Source organism: Zerene cesonia, chromosome 13, assembly GCF_012273895.1.
Source record: "Zerene cesonia ecotype Mississippi chromosome 13, Zerene_cesonia_1.1, whole genome shotgun sequence".
In the NCBI taxonomy this organism is placed as follows: domain Eukaryota; kingdom Metazoa; phylum Arthropoda; class Insecta; order Lepidoptera; family Pieridae; genus Zerene; species Zerene cesonia.
The window spans coordinates 8,157,005-8,175,951 of NC_052114.1; the positions used below are offsets into that span (position 1 = coordinate 8,157,005).

Genomic DNA, 18,947 nt, shown 5'->3' on the forward strand with positions numbered 1-18,947 from the left:
ATAAACTAGTCTCGTAACGCGTTACGTAACAAAACGATTCCGAGACGATTCCCCAGACGTTATTACTTCATCATTGTAGTGTCCTAGCTTTGCTGAAGTTGTTTTGTGTAGGTCGTAAATTTCGATTTGATAAAAAATATAATTTACACAAATTATTGAATCACGTGTGTTGTTTGTTTTCACGTATCATTTGTTGAAAGCTTCTAATGCTTGTGAATTATTAATTGAATAAATATTGGATAGTACTAAAATTCACTAATCTTTATCTAGAAACAGTATACTCCACTATTTATTCAATGCCTATAAAATATATAGTTTTGTTTATATTCCGCTTTGCTTTAGCTGAGGAGGACCACATAAACATGCGCGGCATCAACCACTCGCCGCAAGTCCCTAGTAGTGATAGTAACGCAGGTAAACTACACTGCTTTTTATTTTATTTTTGCAGTAATGTGTGTTTTCAGTTCACGTTTGGGTTTTATGTTATACAAGTATTCATTTTTTGCTATTTTAGTTATTAGAAGAATCGTAGTAAGCGAGGGTAAATTTAATGTATGGTTAACCTCTGAAATAATAATATACGATTAAAGTATAGTTATTTCAACATGATACACATGTTATTCTTGCAAACTGTTAAATTTTTATTTTATTCAGCTGACAGTCAACAACAAATGGGAGCGCCTCTAGCGAGCATGGGAGAAACTAGCGAGTGAGTAACCGTTATTGTCTATGCCTGTCTAATTTTTAACTTAAGAACAAACTGCCTCACCTTATATTAATACACAATTGTAAAAGATAATTAAATTCAATTATTTATCAACATATATCGGACAGCACATCTCATAGATCATTACATTACTTATTTAATTTACACTATACGTCCAACAATAAACCTATACCAAAGGATGACAATTATTTGGGCTAATTTTGCATGCGATGTTAAACCGTGCACATTTTTTGCACAGGTACAAATTTTCCCATACTTAAAAAGGAGATGGAACGATGTTTATGAGGAGAATAACTAATGAACATATAACACAATAAAGCAATTGCATACTAATTTATACTTAATATTATGACGTTTATCGTATTCGTGTCGAAAATATCACCGGTTTTATGTATCTTCTTCTAGCTAATATTTAAGGCATAACATTCTAACATTGTAATACTTTTAAATCGCAGAAAAAACGTGTTACAATTTTGTTTTATTGTGTCTAATTTAAAAATATTTTACTATTTTACATATTAAATTATCACTAGATGGTGGCGGTTATATGAGAAACACTCTTTATAAAATCATCTTTTGCTTTGCTAACTGGTGGTGCTACCGCGCTCAAAATCATCTTTATTCGCCATAGGGAGGAGGTAATAATTTTTTTACTATGCATGACTTATATTTTTTCCGTATTTATCATACTCATTACAAGAAACTCGTATACTATCGGACTCGAACTCCTGTGAGTGCCTACATACGTGTTGCGCATATGGCAACGCTGTTGATGAAAGTATTCGTATTAAAATTTGTTTCAAAATTTTTCTAAGAAATGCAAAATTCTTAATGTATTAATATGGTCACTACTAGCTTCACATATTTCAAATCTATTATTAGTAATAGTATGAGTATTGAACCAACTGTGATCTCAATATTTCTTTATACTATTCATTTGTAATTGGTGAATTACATCTGTGGCTGTTTTTCATAATTTCATACATTTTTTTTATTTTTCAAAAAAATTATTGAATTATTGAATATTTTAATTCCGTTTATTGATTTAAATCCTCTTTGTCGTTCTTTTTATTATTGTCAATTTTTAATTTATTGTTATAATGTGAAACATCCACCAATTACTTATAGTTACATACTTTATTTATCTGTTATAGGAAATCTACTACTGAAGACGACGCTGAAACAAGAGTATAAGACTACATAGTACAAGATTTCCAATGAATCTCAGTTATATTAGTAATTTATTTGTATTTTGTACACTTATGAATTAATTATAAAATAAGTTACAAATAATTATTTTAGCTATGATTTTTAAAGACTGTCGCAATATCCCCACGGACACTGCCATAGTGTATGTCTAGCTTATTAAGTGTCTATTGTTTATGTTTTAGAAAAGTTGCTACTATGAAAATTATTAACATTTTAATATGAACTAATAATACAAAATCAGTTTTAATGGAATTTTAAGGTATTTATCGAATCAAATGATATAAATAAAATTATATTATAAAATGATGTTAATATCCAAAGTCAAGTCTGTAAATATTTTAACACTAAGTATTAATTATTATAGAAGTGTAAAGATAAGATATTTTTGTATAAGACACCAAAAGATAGATAATGTTTAGTAACCAGTTCACATTATTTGTAGCATAACATTGAGCATCACACCATACAGTCTATTTGTATAATTAATAGTATTCAATTGATAGTTTTCTATTACCCTTTCTTTGTATATAATTACATAAATAGGAGTGTTGTGTGCATTTTTAACGTTTTACGAAGAGTCCACCTATTTTGTAAATACTTAGACTTTTACACATTGTAGTTATAAATTAAATAGGTGAATATTAAAAAGCTTTATTTATGTAGTATGAATAATTTTGCCATAGTAGTTGAGTCGGTAGTACCTATAATAAAATCATTACTCCCTATTTTATAATAAGAGGGAGATATTAATATTATCATTGCTTTAGCATTGATTTTAAGTTTCTTTAGAAAATTCTATGTGAAATTTTGATACTATTTGGCCTGCTCAAGTATTCGAATCGAATATATTACTTTCGACATGTTAACAAATATTCTACAAACTTGTATGCTTTTATTGCGCTGACAAGAAATTTAGCTCTTTTGAAAGATTTATACAATCCTTTATTGTTAGCATAATAATTACGTACACTGTCTCTCTGGAATTGTTAATGATAGAGGTACAAATACACATTCCATTTTATATAAAAATAAATATTTTATTGCTAAATATTTGTTGTTTTATTTACCGTTATATTTTTCCGTTTGCCCAATATTTAATAAGATGTGTCATATAAATATTGTCTTAGTAATAGGCAGCACGGAATTGTAGCGCAGAGCGCTGAGCTGCCCCCTACATATCTATGTAGGAGATAGCTGCGCACGTTGTACTTCTTATTCTGTGGTTTGGTTACGTATCTTGTGTACTCAGAATTCAAATAGTTTTAGGCTCTGCGCAGGATCGGTAAGCGCTAAAGCAATACGCCTTTAGAATAAGACAAAATTTGCTTTGCTTTTGGCGAATGCTTCTGAATCGCGAAATCAGCTACACGATATAAAAATGTACGGGTAGCAGGAAAGTACGGTCTACGACTAATATAGAAGAGAAATAGGTCTGTGTCACCTACGAAATATATTATGAAGTTATTATTATTTGAGATTACATTTATTTATATATTTCGACACCTTTGCCCCAAAATTGAAATTTATTTTACCAGTATCTTTCTATAGCTACCTGTGAAGAACAGGCCTTTTTTGTCTTTATCCATGGTGAGCCTGGGCGAAACCGTATCAACCAGCTAATATATAAAATCTCTAGATCAACTCGGAATAATAATTTATGATGCGCTTTAGGGTCTTTTTTAAAATTATTAAAATTTTCAAGCATTACGCATTTATCAAAACCCGTGATTCGGTAGTGTTACGTATGTAGCGAGGCTGTGACATAATCATGATATAATATATAGAAATCACCTGTACAGATACAAACCATTTAGTAATAATTATAAACCTACTAGATAAAGCCGCTTTCTCAGATTAGACTGGGTAGCTGATGTCCTGACATTATCATACTATCTGTTTGCACAAACAGTACTGTGATGACAGTTTTTAAGCACGTGACGTTATTTATAAAACCTTTTATCAGTATTTCATATATTGGTTCAATATATCAGTATTTCATATAGAAGCGTTCAGTGACGACAATATTCAGACATTGCCGAGCTCAGATGAGTCAGACCAGATATATGAGGACTTCCTGCAAGGACCGTCAAAATTGACTAAGTATTTCTTGATAAAGAATTGATAAATGGCAATTTATGGCCAATAAGTGTTAAGTCAAGACAGACTGGTATAGAAATAAGAGAGCAATGCAAACGTTCCCTACATAATTATAATTAATTTGTTATTAAATGAATAACTGAAAATCATTTTAGCACACTTAATGACTGAATTATACAGATAAACAAAAACTGAGTGAACTGTTTATCCAAACATCTCCGACGTAAAGGACTGTATAAAATTCAACGATTAATTATTTTAATGATTCACCAATGCTTACATTTTGAAGCATCTGACATGTCACACAGTTACCGTTACCTAAATAAATTAATAAAAAAACACGTAAACCAAATAACTTTTAGCTATTTATTCATCAACATACATAATATCTACATTTGCACAAATATGTTTAACTTATAAACATCAGTAAATCGTTTTTCGACTGATATTAATACTTTTTCGATTTTGTTTTCATACGCCCAAATGTTTTGAGCTTTGCAAGACGATTTCTGCAATCGTGCAGCATTCATGTCGACACCTATAATATATTTTTGTGAATATAAATTTACAATAAATTAGTGCTTTTAAAGTACAAGGAGGCAAACTAATATTTACAAGTGGAAGTTGAAAAAAAAAAGGGGTATACGGGCCGCACACGAAAATTATGGGTAATGTTTCCCACTAGACACATGCAAAACAGAAGTCAGAAACAAGATAAACTATTGCAAAAATAGGTCTAATTATTATGACATTGAGTCTAGTTGGAAAATGTGTAGTCATTTGTTATATAAACTTATATACAGTTATATACCAATCCAAGCTTTCACCAGTTGTAATAAGATTTCATGGAATGTTTAAAGCCTTAAAATGAATAGATACAACAGTGTTTGTGCCTCAATTTACAAGTAGTGAACACTATTATATAAATGAAATAAAAATGAAGATATTTATAGAAATCACTGTATATCTAGCCATTTCAATATAGCACTGTGATATGGTTTGAACAACACAAGTATATTTGTTATAATGTTGTCTAGAAACACTCCAATACAATCAAGACCTGTTTGCTTAAATATGGGGTCTTAGCTGAATTGTATTTATTGTTCATAATCTCAATATTGTAAACTAGAAACATCTAAGATGAAAAAATATCTTGCTATAGGGAGCTAAGACCGAATATTGCACAAACAGTAACCACCAAGATTATTTAAAAAATTAAATACATTAAAAGTTTCACATCAACAAAACAGTATTATCAGAAATACACAAGTTCAACACTTAAATATGTAATTCAAGCTTAAAATTGCTTCTTATATAAATATAGCTTCAAGCACTGATGATGTTAGGTGTCAGTTTGTTGTAGGTTGGGGCGAGATGGTCCAGTGCTTTTGTACACTGAAAACAAAAAATTCAACATTATATTTAAAGAATGTTCAATTCAATAATCATTTTGAGAACTGCATGAAATTTAGCTGTCAGTCCACCCCAGGTTTGTCCTTGTACTCTTGGGGATTACAAACATTTCTGAAAGGAAGCATACTTGAAATCAGTTCAGTAGTTCCTGATATTAGGACTGTCAAACACTCTTCAATTTATAATACTAATATTAACTTTGAAGTTTCTGATGATAGCTTAAAAAAAATATGCAGTGCTGTTTAAGTAATTATACCAGTACACATAATCTATAGAAACATTGGTGGTTAGACCTGAGATGCTTTTATCAGTGACAGCAAATATAAAACTCCATTATACCTAACAATAAGCATTATGAAGAAAATTCAATGCTATGCTTTTTACAATAAATGATTACTGAGGCTGTCATGTGACTTAAATATTGTAACAATCAACATCATAAGAATCATCACTCAATATTGATAATTACTTATTCAGTGACTACAAACTCAACTTTACTAGGACACATTTTGGTGTCTCATAAATAACAAAAAGTTACACTGAAAGCTAGAAAAATATGTACTCAGAAAACTATAAAAATATGAATAACTGTAAACTACAGAGAGAGAAGTTATAATGGGCAGGTCATTTATATTAAGTAATTCATCTTTTTCACTTGGAATCAATTGAACTTGATGAACAGATAACAATAATTGCAAATTATTGTATGTTTCTTTGTCCCCTAGCTATAAATTATTGAGTATGTGATTAAAATATTGACTCGACTGTCAAACTTTCTTTTCACAAACTTTTCTTCATGTCAAATCAAATCATCAATCAAATCCCATGAGAACTAGAATTATGTGATGAAAACCCCGGATATCATTCCCCTACTATGCGGGCAAAGGAGTAGGCGAATAGCTAGTTAAAATATTTGTAAGGAAATCAGTTTCACAGGCATATTTAAATTTCCAGCAGCATAGCAGTTTAGGTTACTTTTGAAAATAATTAAAAAATAAATCATTTCATTTTTATGGGGATTACTGAGCCTCTTCTAAATTCAATACTTGTGGGTTTTTTATTTTACTTCCAACAAGTAATACCCTCGATATATTGCTAGTTTTAAAGTGAATTTGTCGCAGACTCTGTATAAAAGAAAAGTCATAGGCAATCATCAGGCAAATCATTGGCTTGTACAAAAATTAAAAATCATTATTATTGTTTCATAGTAAAAAACAAGACACAGTGAACATATTAGAGTATTCTTGGGGGGAGTGGTTTATATTAAATGTATAAGGCAGCCAAAAATAATGATATCTCAATATTTAATCAAATTTATAAACAGTACAGAGTAGGAGTGTAATAAAAAAATACTAAAACCAGTGGGCAAGACGATCTTCAGTACTTTTGAGTGTGGAAAATTCAAGCAAGCCATATATTGTGGTTAAAATTATGAGCACCATTTTGTCTAGTTCACAGTGCTTTTCAATAGATTTTATAGTCTAAATAAACAAATAAATAGTGTTTTACTTACACATAACTTAACGTTTTCTTTAAAGTTACTGGTTGCCCATTTTGACTTTTGACGTCATGTAAATGCCGACGATGAGGCCGAAAAGACCAATGGCAGATCCGAAAATCTCAACGATAAGGATCTTCACGAAAAGCGCTGCATTTGCAGCATCAGCCAAGGCAGCACCAGAGCCCACGATACCGACAGCGATACCGCAGAACAGGTTTACTAAGCCCACAGCCAATCCCGCACCGAACATCACGTATCCAGCCATCCAATTCTGTTGCTTGATGGTGATATCCAACAGTGGTTCCGTGTACTTCTCCAACATTCCCGACAATACGATGGCTGTGATGAGTCCATAAATAGCTACGGCTTCGCAGAAAATGACAGAAATCAAGTTCTTGGTCTTAATTCTAGGCGCCTTGACACCACCTCCGACTATGCTCACTCCAGTCGTGTGGATGCCCATCGCTGCGCCAACCACTGAGAACGCCACAGCGAAGGCGATACCCAGGGTTCCCCACATGTAAGGGGAAGTATTCTCCAAGAACCATCCGAAACTTATTTGCTCACCCTTTCCATTGAGAAGATAGTACATAGAAAATATGGGTATCACGATCGCCACCAGCAGCACAAACAGGTAAGTTAGAAAGTATCTCATTTTGGAGATATATTTTTGGTCTATTGGAGTTCCTGAACCTAATAAGCCCAATTGGGACGGCCTTTTTTCCTCCAATTCCTACCTTGACAGAAAACTCAAAACGGAGGAGTCTTGTGATCACAAGATGTCAGAGACAAAATTAGAATTGCCAGATAAAAAAAAGAAATAGATCACGACGTTAAACCATAAACAATTATCTTCTCATGACATTAATTTTCAACCATAAAAGAAGCTTGCGGCTCTCCCCAATTCCGCTCGAGTATACATTTTTTGAACGGTAAAATTATGACAATTATTGCACTAGTCTAAATTATAGTTTAGTTTTATATAGCTCATGTATTATTCTGATATAAAAGCTATATTAATCTGAAGTTTTATTAAAATCCATTCAGTAGTTCTTGAGTTAAATAGTAACAAACTTCAATCTATCTATCCTTACAAACTTTCGCATCTATTATACTTAGTCGCCCGTAAGTATTTGGCGTTCATTTTTATTAATTTATACAAAACTGAAACTACAAAATAATTAGTAGACTCTAAAACGCTTTTTAAATTAAAATTCCAGTATATAAAATAAAAATGTTTGTTTGTGAAATCCAATTTTAATATGATTTTAATAATCTAAGGTAATAAAAGTTTTTGCGTGTCGTCAGGTAGATTTAAGAATGGTTTAGATTTATTTAGTTATTATACCGCTGGACAAAGAACGATTTGAAAAATTCTATCCACAACATAAGTTTTTTTAGGGCACTGATGTGTATATATATATATATATATATATATATATATATATATACATATATATACACGTGTATATATATATATATATATATATACACATTAGTGCCCAAAAAAAGAAATATATGTATATGTTTTTTTTTATATGTATTGTAATTAATAAATAAAACCTCGCGTTACTGATTTTTGTGACCTAAGCTTAAAAATTTGTGAAATCTATTTTTTATTACATATCACAAAACATTATATTTAAAAGATCATTGCATTGCACCAGAAAGTAAGAAAATCATAGGACTGCTTGTTGGGTATCGTAATAACATTGTGTTCTTATCCCGTATTATTATTTGGTTAATACTGTGCTAGGCATGAACATAATATAAAAAGTACGTCCAAGTGTGTGCATAATAGCAAAGTACTCTTTGGTTTAAATTCTACGACCGTGGTGCACATTCAACAGATTAGACACGACAATGACATATTGACATGAAACAATTGACAACATTCAGAATTCGAGTGTCTCCGCCTATAACATCTGATTATTTATATTTTTATGTTAAACAAAATTAGTCAAAAATATGGTTGCTGAGCTAGTCTATTCAAATTCTTGATTTCTAAAAACGACAAATATTTAATTTTATTTAAACGTTAAACAACTAAATGTATTAGCAAAATGTAACAATAATATGCAATGTAACGAGAAAACGTAGCTGCAGAAAATTTAACACTATATATGTGAGTGAAATCTGTAGAAGAAGATGAAGTAACCAAATATGAAGCCAAGAATATCGAGGTTTAAAAATGTTGTCCGCTTACGCCAGGTTTATAGTGCGTCATTCTTATTTAATCCTTTTCAGCGTAGCTTCTATATCCACAGTGTTGACGGTAATACCCCTTGTTTGTCACACATTACCTTCCTTTTCCGATCCGGTGCTTGGATTTGAAACTAGAGGAACAATATTAGCAAACCGTTTTATTGCTTGGGAAAATCTAATAGATGAAACAAGACCGTCCCGAAGACTAGCTGTGAATCCGAAAGAAATTGAAGACCAAATTCGTATGAATCACACCTTTACAAATAGGATTATCAAAAACAAGTCACATTCTGTACACCGACACAAAAAGGGGCGTAATAAGAAGACTAAACAAAACAACAACACTGCCTTTGCCAAAACTACTTACAGTTCTGCTGAAATAAACATTTCAATCAATCATATTCATTGGAGCTTTGGTAAAAATGTGTCATTCGAAGATGAAGATACTGTTTTCCTCAGAAACCATACTCGAATGCAATGGAAAATTATAAAAGACATGCCACTTTCACCTGGTATGTATGGACATCATAATTATGCATCTGGTGTCTGCGGAGGTCCTGTAGCAGACTATGCTCATTTAGTTGTGACAACCACTGATGGAACATCACTCTTAACATTTGAAAATGTCCAGAAAGTTTGTAAATTACAAAATAACCTTGTGGAGCTTGGTAATGATTTGTATATCAACCTATGCCAGAGATCAACATATTCGGAAGAACTTTGCTGTCCAATATGGAGTATACCAAACTATATTGCTATTATATCTGGAAAAAACTCCTGTGAAAATGTTACAAAAGAAGATGTTGATACAACAGTGCAGGTGCTGAAGAAATGTGCAGGTTATTTTCATAATTTTACTTTAATGTCATCCTGCGAAATGAATCGATGTAGAGTACCAAAATACTGTGCCCAACATGACGCAGTCTACAATTTACTGTTTTATCTTATAGATTCCAATGCGTTTTCTCCTGAAAATATTACTAACACATTTGTTAAAAACTCAATGCTATTCTTACCGTTACCAACAAGCAGCCCTGTACTGCCATATTATGAAATGCTTGAAAATGCTAATTTATCATGTGATTCTCTTATTATACCAGCTATGGATTTTGGTTTAAGGAATGCGCTTTTTGATCTTTGGATAATTCAAGACACTTGGTTAATAGGTTTGGGTGGATTGTTTGTACTTATTGGTGTTTGGATTTATACCAAATCACTGTTACTTACGATTTTATTATTCATAGCCATAGCATATTCTCTTGGTGTAGCATACTTTTTGTACATTTATGTATTTTCGCTGGAATTTTTTCCATTTATGAATTTATTAGTTATTGTTGTTCTGATAGGGATTGGAGCAGATGATGCATTTATATATGTCAAAGTTTGGTCAATGGTTAGTAAGAGATTAATAAGGGATAATGTAGTTATTCAGGAAAATGGTTTAAGTGATATTAAAAATGTTTCGAGTGCTGGTGAAACTATATTGGTTCAAATCCTTGAAGAAACTCTAAAGCATACTGTTGTTGCAATATTAATTACAACTGTAACAACTGCTGTTGCATTTTTTGCGTCATATGTTAGTTATATTCCTGCCATAAACTGTTTTAGTGTGTTTGCTGGTACCACAGTATTAGTCAACTTTTTTCTTATGATGACTTGGTTGCCGGCATCAGTTTTCATACTAGATGTTAAATTGTATATATCAAGATATGTGTTACTAGGTGTATTTAGGAGGACTATGAATGAAATTGGAGAGGATATCAAAGTAATATTGAATAGATTTATCACAACTTGTATCATGAGATTGCATGTAGGGTTAGCAATCATCTTTGGTGCTATAGGAATTTGCAGTATTATTATAGTATTTTACTATCCAGGTCTGCAGCTGCCAGACACAAAACAGTTTCAATTATTCCAAACTTCACATCCCTTTGAAAAATATGATCTCCAATATAGTGATTATTTTATATTTGAAAAGTTTAGTAGAGATATTGGAACTGGTGTGAAAATGCCGCTTCGGTGGATATGGGGTGTCAAAAGTATTGATAACGGAAATCATATGGACCCTGGATCCAGGGGCAAATTGATTTTTGATGACAACTTTAGTATATCTGAGCCTAAATCGCAAGTATGGTTGTCAAAGTTCTGTAGAAATATAAAGGCTCAACCTTTTTACCAAACGACTTTAGGTCCATTATTACCAAATTGCTTTATTGAAAGCTTTAAAATGTACATGAGTAGACGTTGTTTCGATGTTATCGATAAAATGAACAGAACACCTTGTTGCGAATCTTCGCATTTTCCATATAAAAAAGATGTTTTTGATCATTGTATTATAAAAGCTATAGAATCGCTATATCAAACTCCAAGTGAAATTTTCCTACCCGGAGTAGCTGGGCCGAAGTTTTTAAGGAGTGCAAATCCGCCCACTGTCGCTGCTCTGGTAGTGGAATTTGAAAGTGTTGTCCCCTACTCCATGTCTTACAAGGAAATGAATGAATTCTTTCTTCAAGTAGAAAATTGGACCCAATATGAGTTGCAGTCCGCACCACCAAGTATGAGAGGAGGTTGGTTTATATCCGATCTTCAATTCTATGACTTACAAAGAACTTTGGCGAGTGGGACTGTCATGGCGCTTTTGCTTTCGGCGGCATTAGGGTTTATCGTTTTATTACCATCAACTTTCAGTTTTGTGATCAGCATTTGTGCTCTCATTGCAATGGTGTTTTCTTCAACAGTCACAATAGCAATTTTAGTGTTGACTGGGTGGAAATTAAATATTTTGGAAAGTGTTTCTATTTCAACATCCGCAGGTCTCGCTGTCGATTTTAGTTTACATTATGCGCTAAGCTATACCAATGCCAATGGTACAAAAGCATCTAGAGTTAAATATGCCTTGTGTACATCCTCGGGGCCCACAGCAGCAGCCGCTCTCACCACGGGATTAGCTGGCATATTCTTATTGCGCTCCAATCTCCTCCCTTACTCGCAAATCGGATTGTTTTTGGCCCTTATTATGTCTGTTAGTTGGGTATATGCTACTTTCTTTTTGTGTTCATTGCTACAAATTCTTGGACGTAATTCATCTAAAGACATTGCAACAGAGGAAAAGAAGTCAGTGTCGAGGGTCAGCTCAATTTGTTCTGGAGTGCCAAACTTGGAGAGCCATGAACTGGAGCATTTAGCAGATAGTAATCGCACAAATATAACGCACTCTCAAAGTCCTTCCAATATTAGCGCGACAACTGTTGTTTTACACGAAGATTATGAGAATAGAATCGAGAAAACAGTAGACAACGCCGATAATGACTGAATATTAGTTAAGTATTAGTTATTAATTACAATTTAAAAGTATTATTTCGTAATCAAGAGTATTATATACATTTTTTAAGTTTCCTGACCTGATATTTTGTTTCAAGTTATTACATCTGCACGATCGAGGCGATGCGAGGAAATAAAATTCCTTGTAAGACTCAGTTTATCGTGCATATATAGTAGCTGTATATGGACCTAGGCTTTGTCTATATTGATGTATTATAATTGTGACATGTCTTGCAGTATTATTAGTTTAAATATTTCAAATTGAAAACTTTGTGACAATAACTATCACATAATAGTTCACATACACGACAATATAACTCGAAACGAGCTTAGATTCATCACTTGTATTTTGTTAATACTTAGGGCATGCCATGTAAAGACTTGCTGAACGTAATGTGATAGTTTGCATCAAAACTTGGCAATCATCGTCAATTGAAGAAATAGCTTTTGCTCAATTATGTAATGTACAAGACAAAATTAATATTTAAACGCACTCTTATTATGTGGTATAATGTTATTACATATTTTACTTAATGAATGCTTGTAAAATAATATACCAGTGTTCATTGTATTGTATTTTCTTAATTGTAGCTTTTCTAATGTGAATATCTAAATAGAAAGATCTGAAAATGCACCACAAAATATGTGTCGTTACTTGTCAAAATGAAATCTTAATGTAACCTAGATATATATTTTAATATAACTGTGCCATCTATAGATCTGATAAATAATTTATTTGTAGCAGCTATATTCTTTAAAAAAAATTTAAAGGTTTCATTATTAAGTGTATAGTGTTTTGATGAGATGTTTATTTTGATAGGAACATAAGAGTATTATTATGTGTAATAAGTACTTAATGTAAAATGTAAATGAATGTATCATTAAAAAAATGTTAATTTTTAATATTTTAATTCGAATTTTACCCATATGTACTTTTACGAACCTTGGTATTTAGGTATTTTTTACATGTTTGCCTTACTTTTCAATCTATCGCGTGCTTCGCTAGGAGAAACATATTTTTTACACAAAAGTGTATTCTCCAGTTCGCTTATAGAAAAACCTAATATATTAGTGCAGCCCCATCTAGACAGATGGGGCAGCCTGGGACACAATCGATACCCATTTTTTTTAACAAAATGTTATTCATGCCAATCGCTAGATTCTGGCAATTATATTAAAATGTATTCTCAATTAAGTCTACGAAGGTACCTCCTAATAGTAAGGCGTTGGGTGGCCAACCGTCTCGTAATCTGCGGGACCGTCCCCTAATGAAATTTTATCTAATTTTGGTAAGTTTACTGACCAAATTTAATGTTTCGCAATCACATTCACCTCAACCACCGCCTTTTAGCATTTCGATACACAGTGTGCTAGTAGAGGTGAAATGCAAGAGTGGTATACCTCTTACTCACCTCGATGATACTTTCGAATGGAAAGCAGTTAAATACCTGAAAGAATAGTTATTTCTCTTTGCAGAATGATACGATATCCAGACCAATATACTATAGGTAGGTATTATATGTGGATATTCTTGAATTGAGCATTCGGACTTATACTGCATTAACCTGTGGACTTATAATAAAACAGTATTATTATTATTATTTTTTTTTGGAAAGTCTAAGTCAGTTTGGCTGGTCGATGTCAAATACGAGATATAAAAGGTACTTTACCGACCGATCTGAAATCTATTTCGTCATTATAATATAAATATTTGTTAAATCAATATTTCAATCAATAATACAGACATTTATAAAAATTATAACAATTATTAATTAATCTAATCCAGGCGGTATAAAATAGCGAAAAGTTAGTAAAAGGGTTGATAAATCTGAAAACTTTGTTTTCTGGTTGAACGCCATAAAAAGCTTCTGATTACAGTGGCCTTAATTTAGTTACTGAGTCAGATAATGGACTCTAAGAGTGATTGAGTGGATTTTTGACATCGTTTATTCAAAAGCAAAATACTATCACAGAAGAATGTATACCTAAGTAGTATGGAAACATTTGTTGCAACCTGTGATTATAGATTCGCATCAAGATTTAAAGTTAAATAATTCTTTATTATTCCAAACCTGAATAAAAATTATCCATGAAATAAATCGGACTATTCATAAAAGTCAGGTGTAAAGTATTTAAATAAGTCTAGTTTTAAGTAATGCGATTTTAATTTGGCTTCTAAATTATTCAGTCAGTCAAAAACCATCCTGACTTCTAAATTTAGGCAGCTAATTCCCTGAATGCGATTACACTTTCCTAAATTATGTAGACTAAATTTAGTGTACTTTGATAAGCTCAGAAACTGCTGTATCAAAAAAAAAAAATGATTGTGCCAGATTATCCACGATATGTACAAAACTTTTTTATTATCAAACATTTTTTATATTCTGAAGAAAATAAAAAGTCAGTTTAATTTGACAGTTTGTCAAGTGTTATATAGAGCGACTGTCAAGTGATGATTCATTTATTACAACAAACAATACAATTTGTATTACTCACTTCTAAGTTAAAAAATTTATAAAAACAAATTTCGACCCAAACAAGATGTTTTCAACAAATCCAAACTACACAAAATTGAAGACTCATCTACGGCTGTCTATAAATCGCCTTAAACTTCTAGAGAAAAAGAAAACAGAGTTGGCTCAAAAGGCTCGAAAGGAAATTGCTGAATATATTGCTTCAGGAAAAACTGAACGGGCCAAAATTCGAGTAGAGCATATTATCCGGTAAGTGTTACCTTTCAGAGTTTATTAAGCTTTTGAGTATTGTTTATATGATTAAATTATTTCGCAATTTACAGAGAGGATTACATGGTAGAAGCCATGGAAATAGTGGAAATGTACTGTGATTTAATATTGGCAAGGTTTGGATTAGTAACACAGATGAAAGATTTAGATGAGGGATTGGCAGAGGCTATATCGAGTCTCATATGGGTTGCACCACGCATGCACACTGATATACAGGTAATTTTTGTTATAGTTTTTATTATTATTGTCTTGAACATGAACTTATTGAGAATAGTTTGCAACCCTGTTAGCGTAAAAAGTACTTAAATGATATAAACAAATAAAAATCTATTTACTTATTTTGCCCAAACATTATGCCTAACATAACTAACATAAGAGCCAATGATCCTCCTTATAAATAAATTCATATTTGTAGTTGTATATATAATTCAGTAGAAAATGGAATAATAAATATGAATGTTTGAACAGGAACTCAAAGTGATATCAGATTTACTGACAGCCAAATACGGAAAGGTTTATGCGGAAGCATGTCGCAATGAGAGCGTGAACACAATTAGTGAGAAGTTGCGGCACAAGCTATCAGTCCAAAGTCCTCCCAAAATACTCATTGAAAGGTACCTGATAGAGATTGCTAAGAATTATAACGTGGAATATACTCCTGATGAACAAGTCATGAGGGAAGAGGAAGGTATTAACAAAGTTCTATCTATACATCTATAACATATAATTATACAAAGCTAAAGATTGTGTCTGTTTAAATGCACTTAAACTCAAAGACTACTAGACCAATTTCAAACATCTTTTACCATTAGATACGTACATGATGTAGGTGCCCAATGCTATATATTATGTAACAGGCGAAGCTGGGGTGGATTGCTAGTATTTATTAGAAAAATTATTAATGCTTAAAAGATAAATTTTGATTCTAAAACTTGATGTTACAAATATTTAACAATTTTAGGTAATGAATATTAGTTTGTAGTTAAGTTATAAAAAGTGTTTAAAGATGTTAAGTTAAAATTAAATAAAATCAACACGAAATAAATATTACAATTACTTAAATAATTTCAGGTCGTGATGCCTTGTTAATAGATATTAACGGCCCACCGAACCCGCCTGGTTTTATTGGTTACCCACCGCAACCACCAATGCCTCAAATGACGCAAATGCCGAATTTACCAGCACCTTCTGTTGCACCTTTCAGCTATCCATCTGTAAGTATAACTGGGAAGAGTTACCAGAAAAAATATAAAAAAAAAATTGAATATTCCTTTGACAGTATTTGTGTTGATGTGTCCATTTAATATTACTTCCAAAATTTTAAAATACAAATCATTTATTTTATATCTCGTAATTTAAAAAGCGATTTAGACATTTTACAACGATCATCACTATATTATAAATGCAAAAGTCTTTCTTACATGTAAAAATGGGGTAGCTTTTTGATGTTTTTCTTGTGTGAAGATAATAAGGAGGCTTGAGAGTGACAAGGACTACTTTTACCATAGACAGCTAGTGATAATAATAAAACTTCTTTGAATATGTATTCTTTTTTGAGGCTTTAATTAAATAGTATATATAATATTCCATGCCCTCTGTATTAATATTTAGTAAAATATATAGCTGTTGTCTTGTTGATCTCTCAAATAACAGAATATTGAATATAGGAAAAATTCGTAAAATATTATTAAGAAGTAAATTTGGTCAGCGTGTATTTATTAGAGTTATTAATCACAGCAACCATCTGGTGGTAAAGCTGGTGGTTTTATAGCGACACCACCCAATTACGGCGGTCCCAGCAAACCCACGAGCTACCACGTTCCACCAGGTGTTGACTCGAAGACTCTGAATAATAGTTTCCTGCAGGTAAATATTGTTACAAGGTATTTAATTTTGCTAAGAAGCTTTATTGGTTTTGCTATTTAGAATAATTATTTTTCAAGTTTTAGTTGTTGTAATCAGTATTTGCTTCTGTGTACATTTTGAAGATTAATGTGTAGGTTTTTGATTTTACAAAGTATTTTTTTTTATTACTCTTATTTAATTTTGGATCACAATATTTACTTTAGAATTATTTTGTATTTTTGGTTTGAATGTATGAATTCTTAAATAGACCATACCTTTCCAACATTAACAATTCAAAAATAACTCTATTTTGCACAAATCCTCACCAACAAACTAGAAATGAGCTGTATTTGAAATCTATGTTTAACTCAATTAACAGTCAGTCGGTAACGGAGGTTTTTGAGCCCAACACTCAACATAATACCTACACTACATTTAAAAGCATGGATTTCTTAGTATTACCTGACCTAAAATTTTCCTTCCACAGGAGGAAATGAGCAACCTACCACCTGCTTATGACAGCATTGATCACTCTTTGGTAATAATGGGAACAATAATTTATTGCATCTCTATTCAAAGTTTAGGTTACATTACATAATAAATGATACATTGATCTCTTTTTCATTAAGGTTGTATTCGAATTTTTTTATTTAGAGCTTTTGGTTGGGGTAGAATTTTTGTGGTTGTATAAGTAATGTGTAGTTAACAAGTAGACTCCACGCTTATAATGTAGTCTAGAACTCGATTACTTTAATGAGAAAAAAAAAAGTTAATTTCATACTTATTAAAGAATACGTAACAAATATACCCAAATACGTAAAAAATTTATAGGCAGACTAGCTGCGCCCTGCGGTTTCACCCGCGTAAGTCCGTATCCCGTAGGAATATCGGTATAAAAAGTAGCTTTTATGTTATTCCAGTTGTCCAGCTGTCTACGTACCAAATTTCATTGCAATCGGTTCAGCAGTTTTTGCGTGAAAGAGCAACAAACACACACACATCCTTACAAACTTTCGCATTTATAATGTTAGTAGGAAGTAAGAGTAGGATTTAAGCCATCATATTTTTATAATAACGCACTTTCGTTTTTTTTCAGTGTGACAGATTTAAAGTGATTGTTTTGTTGACATTTTCTTTTGAATTGTTTTAATACATATGCTTCAGTTATCGTGACAGCTACACATGCTTAATATTGAACTAAAATTTTATATGGTATAGATAGATTAACTGCAAATAAATAAAAATTATATATTTCTACAGCCACCAAACTTACCGAGTCCCAGTAACGTGTCGGCGCCTCAACCACAACCGCGAACCAGACCGCCTACCAACAATTACTTCCCAGAGCTTCCAGAATTACCTTCAGTACCTTCAGATATCATCCTACCCTCAGTCCCCAATAGCTCCAACTCGAACGCGTCAAACGAACCGAACGCACCGGATGAAATTGACTTCGAAGATCTGAACAGACGTTTCGAAGAGTTGAAGAAGAAAAAGTAAACGAGATTATATGCGCTTGTTAAAGCTTTATTTGTATTTACGTTTTGTGGTTTCAGAGAAAATAAGGATCTGTGAGTGTTGATATATAACAAACACCTGCACTCATTATGTATGCTGCTTCAATATATAATAATTGAAATAGATCATCCACCAATCGTTACTAATTATCATCGTATGAAATTGTTTATTGTAAATATATGTATCGAAAATTAACTAAAGCTATTTTTTTAATTTTGTATCATATGAATTGCATAGGAGTTAGGATAAGGTTGAATTTTAATTATTGTCACACAATACATTGTGATAAATGATACAATAAAATAAATATGTATAAAATTCATTTATTAAATCATTGTTCAATATTGCTTTTTAATTACATCCCAAT

The 18,947-nt window shown here is 31.8% G+C and overlaps 4 protein-coding genes across 5 annotated transcripts in view; 3 read left to right on the forward strand and 1 right to left on the reverse strand.

The window, feature by feature from the left end:
• LOC119831578 (protocadherin-like wing polarity protein stan) overlaps nt 1–2,984 on the forward strand; it is a 120,766-nt gene extending 117,782 nt beyond the window's left edge. Inside the window, 3 exon segments of the mRNA XM_038354992.1 lie at nt 343–414; nt 655–709; nt 1,882–2,984. Coding sequence (XP_038210920.1) covers nt 343–414; nt 655–709; nt 1,882–1,921 — 167 coding nt within the window. The 3' untranslated portion in view covers nt 1,922–2,984.
• Nucleotides 2,985–4,380: 1,396 nt separating this feature from the next.
• Nucleotides 4,381–7,749, reverse strand: LOC119831097 (V-type proton ATPase 21 kDa proteolipid subunit). The gene is made up of 2 exons (XM_038354352.1): nt 6,960–7,749; nt 4,381–5,428 (listed from the first exon to the last, which is right to left on the reverse strand). Exon 1 carries the CDS (start codon nt 7,600–7,602, stop codon nt 6,985–6,987), a length of 618 nt encoding a protein of 205 aa, XP_038210280.1. The 5' UTR covers nt 7,603–7,749; the 3' UTR covers nt 4,381–5,428; nt 6,960–6,984.
• A 1,099-nt stretch (nt 7,750–8,848) lies between these two features.
• On the forward strand, nt 8,849–13,286 carry LOC119831408 (protein dispatched). The gene has a single exon (XM_038354737.1). The coding sequence runs from the start codon at nt 9,139–9,141 to the stop codon at nt 12,463–12,465; it is 3,327 nt and encodes a 1,108-aa protein (XP_038210665.1). The 5' UTR covers nt 8,849–9,138; the 3' UTR covers nt 12,466–13,286.
• A 1,622-nt stretch (nt 13,287–14,908) lies between these two features.
• Nucleotides 14,909–18,848, forward strand: LOC119831454 (IST1 homolog). Of its 2 annotated transcripts, XM_038354796.1 has the most exons (7): nt 14,911–15,196; nt 15,271–15,433; nt 15,686–15,905; nt 16,289–16,431; nt 16,955–17,083; nt 17,550–17,600; nt 18,323–18,848. In XM_038354796.1, exons 1-7 carry the CDS (start codon nt 15,015–15,017, stop codon nt 18,560–18,562), a joined length of 1,128 nt encoding a protein of 375 aa, XP_038210724.1. In that variant the 5' UTR covers nt 14,911–15,014; the 3' UTR covers nt 18,563–18,848. The 2 variants fall into 2 exon arrangements, with proteins under 2 accessions (XP_038210725.1, XP_038210724.1); XM_038354797.1 differs by lacking the exon at nt 17,550–17,600 and having other exon boundaries at nt 14,909–15,196.
• Nucleotides 18,849–18,947: the final 99 nt, after the last annotated feature.

Bases quoted from the DNA above. Each gene is read 5' to 3' on its own strand.
- LOC119831097 (XM_038354352.1), bottom strand. From the start codon at position 7,602: ATGAGATACTTTCTAACTTACCTGTTTGTGCTGCTGGTGGCGATCGTG.
- LOC119831408 (XM_038354737.1), top strand. From the start codon at position 9,139: ATGTTGTCCGCTTACGCCAGGTTTATAGTGCGTCATTCTTATTTAATC.
- LOC119831454 (XM_038354796.1), top strand. From the start codon at position 15,015: ATGTTTTCAACAAATCCAAACTACACAAAATTGAAGACTCATCTACGG. The intron at 15,434-15,685 runs GTAATTTTTGTT...ATGTTTGAACAG, and splicing joins GCATGCACACTGATATACAG to GAACTCAAAGTGATATCAGA. The intron at 17,084-17,549 runs GTAAATATTGTT...TTCCTTCCACAG, and splicing joins TGAATAATAGTTTCCTGCAG to GAGGAAATGAGCAACCTACC.